Source organism: Phyllobates terribilis, unplaced genomic scaffold, assembly GCF_046119375.1.
Source record: "Phyllobates terribilis strain yellow unplaced genomic scaffold, ASM4611937v1 Scaffold_1__5_contigs__length_1240528914, whole genome shotgun sequence".
Classification (NCBI taxonomy): domain Eukaryota; kingdom Metazoa; phylum Chordata; class Amphibia; order Anura; family Dendrobatidae; genus Phyllobates; species Phyllobates terribilis.
The window spans coordinates 862,635,547-862,654,272 of record NW_027362761.1 but is presented as its reverse complement, the minus strand read 5'-3'; the positions used below and the strand labels follow the sequence as shown (position 1 = coordinate 862,654,272).

The following is an 18,726-nucleotide window of genomic DNA, read 5'->3' as shown; positions in this document are numbered from 1 at the left end:
TGATAAGTCAACTGAAAACATCTAGAAACCCCAAACTCCACCCACAGTGGTGAACATAAGAAAAAACAAGCGAAAGCATAGAAGATAGACTTTAAAAAGGTGCATATTAAAATAAGAATTAGGTGCAAATGAAAAATAAGTAAAAAGAACCAAAAAATAGACTAAAATTGGATGAAAAAAATGGATGTAAATATCAAGTGACCTTCTGGTCAGACATAGACAGTTTCTGCATGAAGAACATTTGAAATATTTATAAAGAAAATATAGTGTCATTTTCCAATATTAATTATAACAATTAATATTATTTTGTTTTTTCAGAAATGACAAAAAATCTTCTGATAATTTATGAGAAGAGTGGAGAAGAATGGGCTGTATATCTGAAGGAATTACTGACATCACATTTACAAATTGATGACTTATTTCTTTATGATGTCAACAGTGAACAAAATGAGGTGGTGGAAAACCTCTCCAGTTCCATGTGGCAGTGTAAGCTGCTAGTCTTGACAAGAGATATTCTGAAGACCTTTTTCGAAAATCAAAGTACCAATTTCTTTGAACTTTTACAGCCCTCACACGAAGTAGTCCTGATGCTTTGTGGAGTGGATTCACCTGAGGGACTATATGAACTTTTTCCTTTTGAAAGAGGTTTTCATGTAATCCTGCCAGATCAAGATGCCCAGGATTACATCTTCATTGTGTCCACTGTTTTGAGTGAAGGTAACTTGATGTTGTAGTAAAACAGGTTAATGTTAAATTTATATTATGAGAATGAAAGAAAAAATCTACAAAAGTGTTTTATTATGGAATAGCTGCATTTTATGTCTATTGCAAAAGATCATTATCTCAGGCACTACAGTTTACTACTGAAGAGCACTGGTCGAGTAAAAAAAAATACAATTTGTGAGGAAATAAGTAACCTCCCCCAAAATGTCACTATTGTATTGTAGATATTGAATATATATATACAGTACAAATACTTATATATATATACAAAATGCTCAACATAAATGAGTACACCACTACAGATTTGTCAGAAAACCATTAGTTTCCTTTCTGAATCCACATTTTCTAGAGGATACCACGCTATGAAATACGACAAAAAATGTGAGTGATTGATTGCAAAGAAAATTTGTTATTGTGCCACTCAAAAAAATAATTTTCCTAACAGATTAATTCAAGACTAAAAATGAGAACACCCCAATGAAAGTCTTCTGACTAAATCTAATGTTTAAAGTACGAAATTCTAACAGAAATTTAACTGCAGACAAGTCTAATTACCATATTTTTTGGAATATAAGATGCACTTATCTCCTCCAAAATTTTGGAGGAACGTGGGGGGTGTCTCTTATAGTCCGGATGTATGGTCCGGCTGTGGATGGTGGAGGGTGTGGGGAGGGCGGCAGCGGCGGAGGAGTAGGCACTGGAGACAGGAGCCGCCTGCTGCAGCTAACACTGTGCCTGCTGTTAAAGAAAATCAATATTTACTGCTCCCCACACCCATGGGCATGTGGAGGAGTGAATATTCATTCTCCTTAATAGCACGCACAGTGTCAGCCTCAGCCGCTGGCTTCCTGCAGCGACTGCGGATTACAGTGTGCCCACTATTAAGGAGCATGAATATTCACTGTTCTCCACTCCCATGGGCATGGGGAATAGTGAATACTCATTCTCTTTAATAGCGGGCACACATGATTACTGAGCCGCTGCAGGAGCTGGCAGCTGTGGCTGGCACTGTGCATGCTATTAAAGAAAATGAAAATTCACTGCTCCCCACGCCCATAGTCCTGGGGTGGGGAGCAGTGAATATTCCGTCAGGTGACCTCAGCGTGTGAGGGCGCATGGCAGTGATGTCATGCGCTGCTCACATGGTGAGATCAGCTGCTGGCAACAGGACAGGACACAGCGCTGGAGCAGAAGGAAGGTGTGTAGAATCCTTTATTTTTTTATACGTGCAGTGTGATGGGGATGCCGTGCATACCAGGATGGGGATGGGGGTGCCATGCATACCAGGATGGGGATGGGGGTGCAATGCATACCAGGAGGGGAGTGCCATGCATACCAGGATGGGGGTGCCATGCATACCAGGATTGGGGACCATGTATACCAGGATGGGGATGGGGGCCTAGTATAACAGGAAAGAGGGGTAATATATACCAGGATGGGGGCATATATATAACAGGATGGGGGATATTAGTACAGAATTGGGGGACCTTACCCCTATAACAGTGTCAGCAGCAGACCCCCTCCCCCATAACAGTGCATCGTGACCACATTTCATGCTTCAATTTTTTTTCTATTTTCCTCCTCTAAAACCTAGGTGCGTCTTATGGTCCGGTGCATCTTATAGTCCTAAAAATATGATATTCATAAAACAGATGTTCATCAGACAGTTGACAATAAAAGGGCTACTTAACAAATAAAGTCCCTTCCCTTATAATGCTGTCGGCAATGTTATCACATGGCAGAAAAATGTCACAACACCTAAAAAAGAAAATGTCTTTATACAAGAAAGGTGAAAGCTACAGGAAGATCAGCAAAGCTTTACTTATCAGTCAGAATACTGTAGCAAAAATTATACAAAAATTTTACAAAAATGGAGCTGCAACCATCTCACACAGATGTCAAGGCTGACCACAGAAGTTAATTCCTAAACAGGAGCATCTTTTGACAAGAAGGGTTGAAGATAATCGACATGCAAGATCACTGCAGTTAGCTAAAGAAGTAGGAAGCCGAAGCCAAACTGGGGTGAGTGTTTCCCATGACACAATATGGCGTACAATGTAGAGGAATGGCACGCATGGTTGTCATTCACAATAAAAGTCTCTCCTAAAGCCTATACATAATAAAACCGACCTACAATTTGCCAAGGCCATTGCTGAAAAATATGAAGACTTTTGCGACTCTTTACTCTGAGGTAAGTAGAGCAAAATAAATGTTTTTGGAACTTATGGCTTTAAAACTGTATGGCATCACAAAGGCGAGGATTACAAACAAAAATGCATGGTCCCTACAGTGAAGCATGGTGGTGACAGTGTCCTTATGTTTAGCTGCTTGAGTACTGATGGTGTTGGGAAGCTACATTTCATTGATGGTATCATGAATTCACAGATGTACTGTTCTGTACTTAAAAAGAAGATGCTGCCAGCACTCCATGCCATTGGTAGACATGCACTTTTCAAACATAACAATGATCCAAAACACACATCCAAGGCCATTGCTGTATTTCTGAAGAACAGGATGAGAGTGATTCAGTGGCCAAATATGTCTGCTGATCTGAACCCAACCAAAATTCCTATGGGAAATTATGAAGAGACAAGTTGAGCATCACTCCATCCACAATTCAGGCTCTAAAAGAGGTTGTTCTTGACAAATGGATAAAGACAGATGTTGCAGTATGTCACCATCTTGTTCATTCCATGCCTAGAATGCTTGGTATTGTCCTGAAAAATCATGGAGCTCATATAAAATACTAGATGTAGTTGTTTTTTGATGTGGAGTATATTCATTTTTGCATCATCTTATTTGAGTAAAACCAATGATTTTGTAATGAAAGTTATATTATTATTATTACTTATTATTTATTATTATTATAGCGCCATTTATTCCATGGCACTTTAAATATGAGAAAGGGTATACATGATAAAAAAAGTACAATAATCCTGGCCAATACAAGTCACCGACTGGTACAGGAGGAGAGAGGATCCTGCCCGCAAGGGCTCACAGTCTACAAGTGATGAGTGAGGATACAGTAGGTGAGGGTAGAGCTGGTCTTGCAGCAGTATGGTGGAACTACTGGTTACTGCAGGTTGTAGGCTTGTCAGAAGAGGTAGGTGTTCAAGTTCCTTTTGAAGATTTCCATGGTAGACGAGAGTCTGATATGTTGGGGTAGAGAGTTTCAGAATAGGGAGGATGCGCGAGAAAAATCTTGCATGCAATTGTTGGAATAGGAGATAAGAGGGGAGTATTGAAGAAGATCTTGTGAGGATCGGAGGTTGCATGTAGGTAAGTACTGGGAGACTAGGTCACAGATGTATGGAGTAGACAGGTTGTGGATGGCTTTGTATGCTAGGGCTTTGTAGGCTAGGGTTTTGAACTGGAGTATCTGGGTAATGGGGAGCCAGTGTCATGGGTTAAAAATTGTTCTATGAAACTCAAAAATTTTGGAAATTGTGTTTGTGTTCAGTGAGATATTGACTGAAATCCTACTTTTCAAAGGGGGTGTACTCATCTATGCTGAGCAATATATATATATATATACAGAGGTGGCCAAAAGTATTGGCTCCCCTGCAATTCTGTCAGATAATACTCAGTTTCTTCCTCAAAATGATTGCAATCACAAATTCTTTGGTATTATTATCTTCATTTAATTTGCTTGCAAGGAAAAAACACAAAAGAGAATGAAGCAAAAATCAAATCATTGATCATTTCACACAAAACTCCAAAAATGGGCCAGACAAAAGTATTGGCACCCTCAGCCTAATACTTGGTTGCACAACCTTTAGCCAATATAACTGCGAACAACCGCTTCCGGTAACCATCAATGAGTTTCTTACAATGCTCTTCTGGAATTGTAGACCATTCTTCTTTGGCAAACTGCTCCAGGTCCCTGATATTTGAAGGGTGCCTTCTCCAAACTGCCATTTTGAGATCTCTCCACAGGTGTTCTATGGGATTCAGGTCTGGACTCATTGCTGGCCACTAGAGATGAGCGTTGTTCGACTCGAACTGTTCGCCAATCTCAAATTCGAGCTGTTTTGGGCGGTGTTCGAGCCGTTCGACGAACACGAACGATTTGAGAAAAATTCGGCTGTTCGAGGTTATGTTCGATAACTGTTCGTGCACCAAAATCATAACTGGATTTTTTCTCAGTAATGATGAAAATTAATGTTAATACGCAGTTTGAGTGTACAGCGGGGTGGGGGGAGGGGCAGGGGATGGATCTCTGCAGGAATAATGAAGATCTCCATTTTTTTTTCTCTTTCCCGCATTTACAGTGGGGAGGTGCAATCTGTCAACCTATCAGCAGCGCACACACGGAGCGAAGTGCTTTTTTTCACACAAGCAAGGGCATGTGTCATTGGCAGTGTATGTCACATGTCCTTGCCCTATAAGACCAAGCCATTTTCCCCGTCGCCACCATTTTCTCACTGCTGCAGCTGCATGTTAGACGGCACCGCTGTTGCTGTGTGCGCTATACCTTGTTAATTTCAAGCCAATTTTCGCACAAATCTACAGATAGCTTGGGAGTAGGGAATAGTTGTGATTGCAGTCCTTTTAAGGACTAGGTTACAGCATTTCCTACGACTTTTATCAGGCAGGTCTGTGCTCTTAAATAGATAGATTGTGGGAGTAAAGACTAATTGTAATTGCAGTCCTTTTCAGGACTAGGTTACATCAGTTCCTATCAGTTTTTGCCAGGCAGGTCTGTGCCAGTGCTGTGCAAGTTTTTTTCACAGCATTTGGCTGAATCTAGCAAAGCTATTCCTTTTTGGCCTATTGCAGAGTGTGTTAGTCAGTGGAGTAGCCTATCTGTGTTGCAAGATATACCACCTGTGTATAGAATACCAATTTTTTTACTGCACCTAGTGAAGTAAAATCTTTTGGGCATAGCATCATTCTATTAGTCCGTCTATACTGACCTCCATGAGGTTGCAAATTGAATATAATTTTTTTCTGCATCTAGCTCTGAAAAAATATTTCGGCTTCTAGCAGTGTGTGGGACTTGTTCTATTAGTCCATCTATACTGACCTCCATCAGGTTGCAAACTGAATATAATTTTTTTCTGCATCTAGCTCTGAAAAAATATTTGGCCTTCTAGCAGTGTGTGGGACTTGTTCTATTAGTCCATCTATACTGACCTCCATCACGCTGCAAATTCAAAATAATTTTTTGTCTGCATCTAGCTCTGAAAAAATATTTGGCCTTCTAGCAGTGTGTGGGACTTTCTCTATTAGTCCATCTATACTGACCTCCATCAGGTTGCAAATTAAAAATAATTTTTATCTGCATCTACCTCTGAAAAAATATTTGGGCTTCTAGCTGTGTGTAGGACTTGTTCTATTAGTCCATCTATACTGACCTCCATCAGGTTGCAAACTGAATATAATTTTTTTTTGCATCTAGCTCTGAAAAAATATTTGGCCTTCTAGCAGTGTGTGGGACTTACTCTATTAGTCCATCTATACTGACCTCCATCAGGTTGCAAATTAAAAATAATTTTTATCTGCATCTAGCTCTGAAAAAATATTTGGCCTTCTAGCAGTGTGTGGGACTTTCTCTATTAGTCCATCTATACTGACCTCCATCAGGTTGCAAATTAAAAATATTTTTTTGTCTGCATCTAGCTCTGAAAAAATATTTGGCCTTCTAGCAGTGTGTGGGACTTTCTCTATTAGTCCATCTATACTGACCTCCATCAGGTTGCAAACTGAATATATTTTTTTTTCTGCATCTACCTCTGAAAAAATATTGGGCTTCTAGCTGTGTGTGGGACTTGTTCTATTAATCCATCTATACAGACCTCCATCAGGTTGCAAACTGAATATAATTTTTTTCTGCATCTACCTCTGAAAAAATATTTGGGCTTCTAGCTGTGTGTGGGACTTGTTCTATTAGTCCATCTATACTGACCTCCATCAGGTTGCAAACTGAATATAATTTTTTTCTGCATCTAGCTCTGAAAAAATATTTGGCCTTCTAGCAGTGTGTGGGACTTTCTCTATTAGTCCATCTATCCTGACCTCCATCAGGTTGCAAATTAAAAATAATTTTTATCTGCATCTAGCTCTGAAAAATATTTGGACTTCTAGCAGTGTGTGGGACTTTCTCTATTAGTCCATCTATACTGACCTCCATCAGGTTGCAAATTAAAAATAATTTTTTGTCTGCATCTAGCTCTGAAAAAATATTTGGCCTTCTAGCAGTGTGTGGGACTTTCTCTATTAGTCCATATATACTGACCTCCATCAGGCTGCAAATTAAAAATAATTTTTATCTGCATCTACCTCTGAAAAAATATTTGGCCTTCTAGCTGTGTGTGGGACTTGTTCTATTAGTCCATCTATACTGACCTCCATCAGGTTGCAAACTGAATATAATTTTTTTCTGCATCTAGCTCTGAAAAAATATGTTGCCTTCTAGCAGTGTGTGGGACTTTCTCTATAGTCCATCTATACTGACCTCCATCAGGTTGCAAATTAAAAATAATTTATATCTGCATCTAGCTCTGAAAAAATATTTGGCCTTCTAGCAGTGTGTGGGACTTTCTCTATTAGTCCATCTATACTGACCTCCATCAGGTTGCAAATTAAAAATATTTTTTTGTCTGCATCTAGCTCTGAAAAAATATTTGGCCTTCTAGCAGTGTGTGGGACTTTCTCTATTAGTCCATCTATACTGACCTCCATCAGGTTGCAAACTGAATATATTTTTTTTCTGCATCTACCTCTGAAAAAATATTTGGGCTTCTAGCTGTGTGTAGGACTTGTTCTATTAGTCCATCTATACTGACCTCCATCAGGTTGCAAACTGAATACAATTTTTTTCTGCATCTACCTCTGAAAAAATATTTGGGCTTCTAGCTGTGTGTGGGACTTGTTCTATTAGTCCATCTATACTGACCTCCATCAGGTTGCAAATTGAATATAATTTTTTTCTGCATCTAACCCAGCCAATAGTTTTGGCCTAATACCACAATTTGGCCACTCAGCTCTGCTCGGTTCCCATCCATTGTTTTTTTGTGCAAACAACTCCAAAATGAGTGGAAAAAGGCCTGCTGCTGGTGGAAAGGGGAATAGGCGTGTTGGGAAGGGGAAAAAAGGTTGTGTCCGTGGGGTAGGTGTTAAAGCAACAGTAACATCTGCAGAAGAAAGACCATCTTCCAGCCAAACTAAAATGTCTACTTCTTTTAGCGGACAATGTGATAAGATCCCTTTCTTACGGCCACGCCAATCGCTACAAATTCCAGATGAGGCACAAAAACAGCAGGTGCTTCAACGGATATCAAGTGCTCCTTTAAGTGGGCTCTCCTCCACATCAACTTCAACATCACAAATACTCCAGTCCTCAAAGGTGTCACCCCAATCGCACTTGCTTCCTCACAGCTCCCAAATCTCCAGCTGCCCGTCTGAGTATGAGGTAGAACAGATGGTTGAGTCTGCAGAGCTGTTTACTCATACTATAGCCTGGGAATCAGAGGTCGACTCCAGCGCTTCTGTGAATCCAGACGAGGAAATGATCTGCACTGATGCCCAGAATCTTTATGAGTCGGATCCAGGACCAGCCGCAGAAGGTTCTGACCATAATGTAGACCCTCATTCCCAAACTGTAACTCCTGTTGGTGGAGACAATGAGGAAGACGATGATGAGACTCAAATACCTGATTGGAGCGACAACTTTAGTTTTTTGTCAGGGCAGGAGCAGGTTGGCTCTGAGGACACGGGTGTGATAACGCACAGGGTGATGATGATGAGGTTGGAGATCCCACTTACTGTCAACCCACAGTCAGCCAAGAGATGAGGTCAGCAGAGGAGGTGGAGGAAGATGCTAGTGACGACGAGGTCAGGTTGCGCCTTCCTGGACAGAGACGTAGTACTGGAAGCACGTCAACAACTGCATCCTCAAACACAACTCTGCCTCTCACCACAAGTCGTGGTGGCTCTTCAGGTCGCATGGGTGCTAAGCCTTGCATAGCCTGGGCATTTTTTCAGATCGATAAAGATGACCCAACTCGTGTTATCTGTAACATTTGTCAGCAAAAGCTAAGTAGAGGCCAAAAAATACATAGTTTGAGTACTTCATGCATGAACCGGCACATGGACATGAAGCATAAGTTGCAGTGGGAAGCTCAGTGTGCTACAATGCGGCCTAGCCGGCCGGGCCAACCACCGTCTGCCATATCTTGTGCATCCGCGGCCTCTTCATCCTCTGTGACTGGGGGGACAGCAGTCACACCTGTTTTGGGGCGCAGACCTGCCACCTCTTTACCCGCAACAGCCAGCGTGATTGGCAGGTCATCATTTTCTTTGGAGGTGGTAACACCAGCTGGTGTTGAGCACTGTCCGACATCGATAGCACCACCTTTGCATCAAGGCAACCTAACATGTCCGCCTGCATCTTCCTCACAGACCGGCAGTTTGCCGGGGACACCCTTATCAACCCCGTCTAGGCACAATAGCCAGCCCTCGGTCCCTCAGATGTGGACAAGTAAAAGACCATTTCCTCCTAGCCATGAGAAAGCTAAGAGGTTGAATGTCACCATCTGCAAGCTCTTGGCTACAGAAATGCTGCCTTTCCGCCTGGTGGACACAGAGGATTTTCGAGACCTTATGTCCGTCGCAGTGCCCCAGTACCAGATGCCCAGTCGGCACTACTTCTCAAAGAAAGGTGTGCCTGCGCTCCACCAGCATGTCGCACACAACATCACCGCTTCTTTGAGAAACTCTGTGTGTGACAGGGTGCATTTCACCACAGACACTTGGACGAGTAGGTATGGACAGGGGCGTTACATGTCGCTGACTGGGCACTGGGTAACTATGGTGACAGCAGGACAAGGGGCTGCTGTCCAAGTCTTGCTGTCCCCACGAGTTGTGCGTCAATCCTCTTTATGTCAAAGTTCCTCCACTGCTTCTGCCTCCTCAACCTCCTCTCGGTCTTCCACCTGCACCCAAAGCCTGTCTGGTCATGCCACAAGCTTTCTAACTGCGCAGAAGGGATCCTGCACACCTCCTTACTATGCTGGCAGTAGGGCTCAACGTCATCAGGCGGTTTTTATTTTGAAATGTCTGGGAAATGTGAGTCACACAGCTGAGGAGTTGTGGTCAGCTCTGGAGAACCAATTTCATGAATGGTTGTCTCCACTGGACCTGAAACCAGGGAAGGCCATGTGCGACAATGCTGCAAACCTGGGTGCGGCCCTTCGCCGGGGCAATGTCACACACGTGCCTTGTATGGCTCACGTGTTGAACCTGGTTGTCCAGCAATTTTTAGCCCACTATCCCAGACTAGATGGCCTTCTGCAGAGGGCACGGTCGCTGTGTGCTCACTTCCGCCGTTCGCATCCCGCAGCTCAGCGACTTACATCTCTACAGAAGTCGTTGGGCCTGCCACTTCACCGGCTAAAATGCGATGTGCCTACCTGGTGGAATTCAACTCTGCACATGTTGCAGCGACTGTGGCAGCACCGACAAGCCCTGGTGCAATACATTCTGACGTATAGCCTGGGCCAACGAGATCCAGAGGTGGGGCAAATCATGCTGGAGGAGTGGTCTCAGATCAGGGACCTATGCACCCTTCTGCACAGTTTTGAAATGGCGACGAAGATGTTTAGTGCTGACGATGCCATTATCAGCATGACTATTCCGGTGATTTACATGCTGGAGCACATGTTAAACAGAATTCGGAGTCAGGTGGTGGCACAAGAGGAGGTGGAGGAAGTAGAGGAGGAGGAGTTGTATGCGGAAGGGCTAACATCTGCAAGGTCCAGACGGTCGGCAGCACCAAGGCGGCAGGCATGTGAGGGTGGGGGAGATGGTTTTACCAGGGCGCATGGTAGCAGCCAAACTAGTGAGGAAGGTGCAGGAGCCCAGGAAGAAGTGGAGGACGAACTGATGGAAGACTCATCAGATGAGGGAGACCTTGATCACATTTCTGTTGTGCGAGGTTGGGGGGAGAGGACAGAGGAAGGAAGCATGATTGTTACCTCGCCACCAACACAACAGGGACTTGGTGCTCCTGGATGCGCAACACACATGAGTGCCTTCTTGCTGCACTACCTGCAACATGACCCTCGAATTGTGAGAATTAGAAATAATCCTGACTACTGGGTTGCCACACTGTTAGATCCCCGGTACAAAAGTAAATTTGCAGAAATTATTCCTGCCATAGAAAGGGATGCACGCATGCAGGAGTATCAGCAGAGACTGTTGCAGAATTTTACATGTGCTTTTCCACAAAACACCAGTGGTGCACGTAGTGAATCTCACAGTTCCAACTTGCCAACCGTGGGACCGTCAAGTGTTCAGCACTCAAACCGTAACAGAACCACAGTATCTGCTGGTAACATCAATTTTGCGGAATCATTTCACCACTTTTTTAGCCCATCCTTTGCAAGGCCACAGGAGACAAGAAGTCTGAAACATAGTCAACGCCTAGAGACGATGGTACAGGAGTATCTCCAAGTAAACATTGAAGCCATGACTGTGTCACTGGACCCTTGCTCTTTTTGGGCTTCCAATCTGGATAAATGGCCGGAGCTAGCCACTTACGCCTTGGAGATCTTGTCATGCCCCGCAGCCAGCGTTCTGTCTGAACGTGTGTTCAGCGCTGCTGGTGGTGTGCTGACAGATAAGCGCACGCGGCTCTCCACTGATAATGTAGACAGACTCACGTTCATAAAAATGAACAAATCATGGATCCGAAACGACTTTTCTACCCCTGTGCCATCCTCGGGAGAGTAAAAGCTTGATGATTGGTTAAAATCACCCTACCAACCATTTTAAGCTTTCAAATTACTAATCATGTTTATCTGTATCTTGGCTGGAAAATAATTTGGGCTTTGTAGCAGTGTGCAGCACTGATTCTATTAGGCCATCTATAATAAGCTCTACCAGATTTAAAATTACTAATCATGTTTATCTGTATCTTGACTGGAAAATAATTTGGGCTTTGTAGCAGTGTGCAGCACTGATCCTATTAGGCCATCAATACTAAGCTCCACCAGATTTAAAATTAATAATAATTTTAAGCTGCATCTAGCCCGGAAAATAATTTTGGGGCTCCGAGATGCGCAAGACAAATAAGTGCCTTCTTGCTGCACTACCTGCAACATGACCCTCATATTGTCAGAATTCGAAGTAATCATGACTACTGGGTTGCCACACTCTTAGATCCCCCAAACTTTTCGATCAACCTTTTCATTTTAATAAAGACCAAAAAAATGGTCATTTTTGAAATTATAAGCATTAGCAGGTTATTAGAAACTGAAATCAAACAGTTTTCAACTCAAAACTTTATTCTAGGTGATGTTACATTTTCACATAGGACCCCTTGTTCGAAAGGAGCTTCTGAACTCTCTCGTCCATTGAATTTGTCAGGTTTTGGATGGTTTCTGCTTCAATTGTTTTGCATGAGGACAGAATACCCTCCCAGAGCTGTTGCTTAGATGTGAACTGCCTCCCGCCATCATAGACACTCCTTTTGATGATGCTCCAGAGGTTCTGAATGGGGTAGAGGTCATGGGAGCATGGGGGTCACACCATAAGTTTGTCCCCTTTTATGCCCATATCAGCCAGAGATGCAGATGTTTTATGTGCAGCATGAGATGGTGCATTATCATGCAAAAAAATGATCTTGCTGTGAAATACACGGTTCTTCTTCTTGAACCATGGCAGGAAGTGCTGTTTGAGAAAATCCACATACATTATGGAGTTCATCTTTAGCGCCTTCAGGGATCCTAAAGGGGCCGACAATCTCTCTCCCCATGATTCCAGCCCAAAACATTACTCCACCTCCTCCTTGTTGGCGCTGTAGCCGTGTTTGCGTGGGGTGTCCATCAACCAGCCATCCTCCACTCCATCCATCTGGACCATCGAGCGCTGCACGGCACTAATCCGTGAACAAAACAGTTTTGAAATCAGTCTTCATGTAATGTTTGGCCCACTGGAGCCGTTTCTGCTTGTGTGAAGTGGATAGAGGAGGTCGACAGGATGGCGTATGCACAGCTGCAAACCTCTGAAGGACCCTGCATCTTGTTGTTCAGGGGACGTTGGAGGCACCAGCAGCTTCAAAAACTTGTCTGCTGCTATGACAAGGCTTTTTTGCCGCTGCTCTTTTAACCTGACGTAATTGCCTGTAGGAAAGAGTCCTCAATTTGCCCTTATCAGCACGCACACGTGTGTACTGTGAATCAGCTACATACTTCTTGATTGCCAAGACACTTCATCCTGATCATCGCACAATGTTGATTGTAGTCATGCCTTGACCTAAACACTCCACAATTTGTTGCTTCTCAGCAGCCGACACATCCTTTTTCTTTCCCATTTTGGCAGAAAATGTAGGCTGCTTAATAATGTGAGACAGCCTTCTTAAGTAGTCTTGCCTTTCATTGGACACACCTGCCAAACTAATTAGCACAGGTGTCTGCAATTGCTTACAGTGATATAAAGAGCCCTGACACACATCACCATCAATGAGTTTAACTGACAAACAAACAAATTCTTCCCTTATCACTCCTAAACACTTTTTGCATAATAATTTGGAACACAGTGTACATGTGCTTTTCCACAAAACACCAGTGGTTCACGTAGTGAATCTTACAGTTCTAACTTGCCAACCGTGGTCTGTATGGAGTTGTTCAATAAAGGGCCCAAAATTAAGATAACATAGATGGGAGAGGTCTCTATGAATAGGAATTCCTAAGTATTTGATACCCTGTGAGGGCCAGGCAAAGGGAAAGTTGGACTGGATGGAATCCTATATGGATTTGGGGAGGGAGACATCGAGGGCCTCAGACTTCGCTGCATTGATTTTAAAATTTGACCATGTAACAAAGTGATCTATTTCAGCCATAACAGCATGGATGGATATATGTGATTGAGTGATATATACTAGGACATCATCAGCAAATAGAGAGCACTTTACTCGGTGCCTCCCACCTCAATCCACCTAATATTGGGGTTATGGCGAATTGATGAGAGTAGGTGCTCCGTCACTAGGATGTATAAGAGAGGGGACAGAGGACATCCCTGCCTTGTCCCATTGGTGATTGTGAAAGGTGATGAAAATGTTCTGATGCACCCCCTGGGCCTTGGGACACCCGGAGCCGGACCCTTTTTGGTGGATGCTTGTGGTTGTAGTCTTCGTGGCGGCGACCCGGTTCCGTGGCTCAGGGTGGTCAGACCAGTGGCGGAACTATTTATGTGGTTTTGATGTTTAAATGTCCGACTACGCCACCCGTGGATTGCGGTCAGAGTGAACCGCCGCTGCAGGGCAGACCGCTGAGGCTGGTGTTGTGGGTGCAGCAGAGCGTAGCATAACTCCCCATAGGAGGAGTATAGCCTCAGGGCAGTGTATGCGGAGGATGGGGGTGATGGTGCAGGGCAGCAGCAGTAACGACACGGAGTCAGTGATGCAGTCCAGGGCCTTTACTCACAGTTCTTATTATCCAGACCACGTCTGCAGGTAACGGCTGCCCACGTCGTACTAAGCTCACCAGGTGAGGGGCTCAGACAACTCCCAGATAACTTTGGAGCACTTCACAGGACCCCCTTTGTGTGTCCTTTGTCTGGCCTTTCTTACCAACCCTTCTGTCCGGCTGCCTCGGGCCTCCTCTTGGTAAACTTGGCGCCAGTTTCCCTGACCCTATGTGGTGCCTTCCTAACGGGTGTAGCGAGGGGCTGCGCCACATAAAATGTCACAGCCTCCGGTTTCTAGCTGAGGGTCGTTTCCTGCCTCCACTAGTTTCGGGGACCGGTCTCCCCCTTTGGCCTGACCCCTCCACGCAGGTGGATTCGGGCGTGCGGTGGCGACTCGCCCGTCCGCACCCCTGGGATCCCTTCATTCCTCGTTCCTGGAGCCTTCTCCGCTCCTCTTCCTTCCTTCTCCCTCTTCCAGGCCTGGGCCTCTGTTACTAGGCCCGCCTCCGGAGCAGAGCTCATGCAGAGCCCCTGCTCCCTGCCACTTCTGCTCAGACTTCTCTGCACTGAACTAAGATGGTGCCCACCTTTTATACTCCCTTCTCAATGCACCCAGGAACTGCTTCCTCCCTGCTCCTGCACTACAGGGTTCCCCTTCCTCAGTGTTCCCTCCCCCCACTCCAGCCAGGGACAGGGACTGTCGTGCCCATCTCAGAGGCATATTGGTCACCCTGCCCCACGGCAATGTGGTGTAATGCATGCAGGTGTCGGGTCCTGATCCACACTCCATCCTAACCTGAGAGTGAGATATCACACCTCTGGGTGAGGTGCAATACCTCTGTAGCAACCGAGCCCTCAGGGTGCTACAGTTCCATTTATCTTCAGCCTAGGTAACGTATTGTGATACAGGGCCGTGATTTTGGCTATAAAAGGGTCCCCTAGACCCCTACCCCAAGCTTTTTAAGAGAATCATATATGGCATGCCAGGAGACTCTATGGAATGCTTTCTCAGCATCCAACGAGAGTATCTAATTACAAATTTTTAACTGCATCTAGCCCTGGAAATACTTTGTGCCTAGTAGCAGTGTCTGCTAGTCAGCGGATTATCCCGGCTGTTAAGCAAGCTACACCACCTGTAGTTTGGACACTTAATTTTTTCAAAGGAAATGCTTCGGGACCACGGGATACTCAGTGAAGAGCATCAGGAGGCACCCCAAGGCATAGGGGCTGGGACTGGCAGTAGGATGCCTTGCAGTGGACAGCCGAGCTCGATCCTTATAAAAGCTTTTTAACTGCAGCAGCTTTAGTGGACGCTACTGGAGCTGGAATTACGCGGCTGCTGGCATGAGACTTGCCCTCCAATAGATCCTTGTAAATGGATTTAAAGTGTATTCATTCAAATTAGAGAGATAATTTAAATTAAAAAGCTTAGAGCTGCCTCCACCACAGGGGGGCTCGCTCGACCCACCAGCGGACAGGCACCAGTATTGGGAGAGGGGGGCTGGCCGTCAGGGTTCACCGCGGCTCTGGTACAAACCCGGCGACACGGAGGTGGCACGGGCAGGAGCGGACTGAACGTGTTGGCTTCTCACTTTTTGGATTTTAGAAGGGCATGACATGCCTATATCTGTGTCTCCCCCTCCTTTTACTCCTCCACCTCTTTTCTTTTCGCATGACTATATGTACTTGTCACTTTTCCATGTGTTAGTTGTGTCTTCTGAGCAGTTTGTCAGCTTTTGGACACCTTTGAAGGTGTTTTCTATGTGTTTCTATGTGTTTTTGTATGCCTGCCATTGGTTTTAACGGTGTTCGAAGGTGTTCGACGAACAGTTCGACGAACAGTTCGGCGAACACACGGGTGTTCGACGAACCGAACCGAACTCGAACACTACAGGGGTGGCTCAACACTACTTGCCACCTTAGAAGTCTCCAGTGCTTTCTCTCAAACCATTTTATAGTGCTTTTGGAAGTGTGTTTTGGGTCATTGTCTAGCTGGAAGACCCATGACCTCTGAGGGAGACCCAGCTTTCTCACACTGGGCCGTACATTATGCTACAAAATTTGTTGGTAGTCTTCAGACTTCATAATGCCATGCACACGGTCAAGCAGTCCAGTGCCAGAGGCAGCAAAGCAACCCCAAAACATCAGGGAACCTCTGCCATGTTTGACTGTATTGACCGTGTTCTTTTCTTTGAATGGCTCTTTTTTTTTCCTGTACACTCTATGTTGATGCTTTTTCCCAAAAAGCTCTACTTTTGTCTCATCTGACCAGAGAACATTCTTCCAAAACGTTTTAGGCTTTCTCAGGTAAGTTTTGGCAAACTCCAGCCTGGCTTTTTTATGTCTCGGGGTAAGAAGTGGGGTCTTCCTGGGTATCCTACCATACAGTCCCTTTTCATTCAGACGCCGACGGATAGTACGGGTTGACACTGTTGTACCCTCGGACTGCAGGGCAGCTTGAACTTGTTTGGATGATAGTCGAGGTTCTTTATCCACCATCCGCACAATCTTGCGTTGAAATCTCTCGTCAATTTTTCTTTTCCGTCCACATCTAGGGAGGTTAGCCACAGTGCCATGGGCTTTAAACTTCTTGATGACACTGTGCACGGAAGACACAGGAACATTCAGGTCTTTGGAGATGGACTTGTAGCCTTGAGATTGCTCATGCTTCCTCACAATTTGGTTTCTCAAGTCCTCAGACAGTTCTTTGGTCTTCTTTCTTTTCTCCATGCTCAATGTGGTACACACAAGGACATAGGACAGAGGTTGAGTCAACTTTAATCCATGTTAACTGGCTGCTAGTGTGATTTAGTTATTGCCAACACCTGTTAGGTGCCACAGGTAAGTTACAGGTGCTGTTAATTACATGAATTAAAGAAGCATCACATGATTTTTCAAACAGTGCCATTACTTTTGTCCACCCCCTTATTTAGGTTTGGTGTGGAATTGTATCCAATTTGGCTTTAGGACAATTCTTTTTGTGTTTTTTCACTGAAGACAAATTAAATGAAGATAATAATACCAAAGAATTTGTGATTGCAATCATTTTGAGGAAGAAACTGAGTATTATCTGACAGAATTGCAGGGGTGCCAATACTTTTGGCCACCACTGTATATACATACACACATATACAAACACGCATATATACAGTACAGACCAAAAGTTTGGACACACCTCATTTAAAGATTTTTCTGTATTTTCATGACTATGAAAATTGTACATTCACACTGAAGGCATCAAAACTATGAATTAACACATGTGGAATTATATACTTAACAAAAAAGTGTGAAACAACTGAAAATATGTCTTATATTCTAGGTTCTTCAAAGTAGCCAGCTTTTGCTTTGATGACTGCTTTGCACACTCTTGGCATTCTCTTGATGAGCTTCAAGAGGTAGTCACCGGAAATGGTTTCCAACAATCTTGAAGGAGTTACCAGAGATGCTAAGTACTTGTTGGCCCTTTTGCCTTCACTCTGCGGTCCAGCTCACCCCAAACTATCTCGATTGGGTTCAGGTCTGGTGACTGTGGAGGCCTGGTCATCTGGCGTAGCACCCCATCACTCTCCTTCTTGGTCAGATAGCCCTTACACAGCCTGGAGGTGTGTTTGGGGTCATTGTCCTGTTGAAAAATAAATGATGGTCCAACTAAACGCAAACCGGATGGAATAGCAAGCCGCTGCAAGAAGCTGTGGTAGCCATGCTGGTTCAGTATGCCTTCAATTTTGAATAAATCCCCAACAGTGTCACCAGCAAAGCACCCCCACACCATCACACCTCCTCCTCCATGCTTCACGGTGGGAACCAGGCATGTAGAGTCCATCCGTACACCTTTTCTGCGTCGCACAAAGACACGGTAGTTGGAACCAAAGATCTCAAATTTGGACTCATCAGACCAAAGAACAGATTTCCACTGGTCTAATGTCCATTCCTTGTGTTCTTTAGCCCAAACAAGTCTTTTCTGCTTGTTGCCTGTCCTTAGCAGTGGTTTCCTAGCAGATATTTTACCATGAAGGCCTGCTGCACAAAGTGTCCTCTTAACAGTTGTTGAAGAGATGTGTCTGCTGCTAGAACTCTGTGTGGCATTGACCTGGTCTCTAATCTGAGCTGCTGTTAACATGCGATTTCTGAGGCTGGTGACTCAGATAAACTTATCCTCAGAAGCAGAGGTGACTCTTGGTCTTCCTTTCCTGGGGCGGTCCTCATGTGAGCCAGTTTCTTTGTAGCGCTTGATGGTTTTTGCAACTGCACTTGGGGACACTTTCAAAGTTTTCCCAATTTTTCACACAGACTGACCTTCATTTCTTAAAATAATGATGGCCACTCGTTTTTCTTTACTTAGCTGCTTTTTTCTTGAAATAATAGAAATTCTAACAGTCTATTCAGTAGGACTATCAGCTGTGTATCCACCAGACTTCTGCACAACACAACTGATGGTCCGAACCCCATTTATAAGGCAAGAAATCCCACTTATTAAACCTGACAGGGCACACCTGTGAAGTGAAAACCATTTCCGGTGACTACCTCTTGAAGCTCATCAAGAGAATGCCAAGAGTGTGCAAAGCAGTCATCAAAGCAGAAGGTGGCTACTTT

At 44.4% G+C, this 18,726-nt stretch overlaps 1 protein-coding gene across 1 annotated transcript in view; it reads left to right on the top strand.

Moving 5' to 3' along the window:
- Window positions 1–18,726, top strand: part of BANK1 (B cell scaffold protein with ankyrin repeats 1) — an 857,480-nt gene that overhangs the window by 129,808 nt on the left and 708,946 nt on the right. Inside the window, exon 2 of the mRNA XM_073639073.1 lies at window positions 319–717. Within this exon, the coding sequence (XP_073495174.1) occupies window positions 321–717 (397 nt within the window). The 5' untranslated portion in view covers window positions 319–320. The remainder of the gene's footprint in view (window positions 1–318; window positions 718–18,726) is intronic.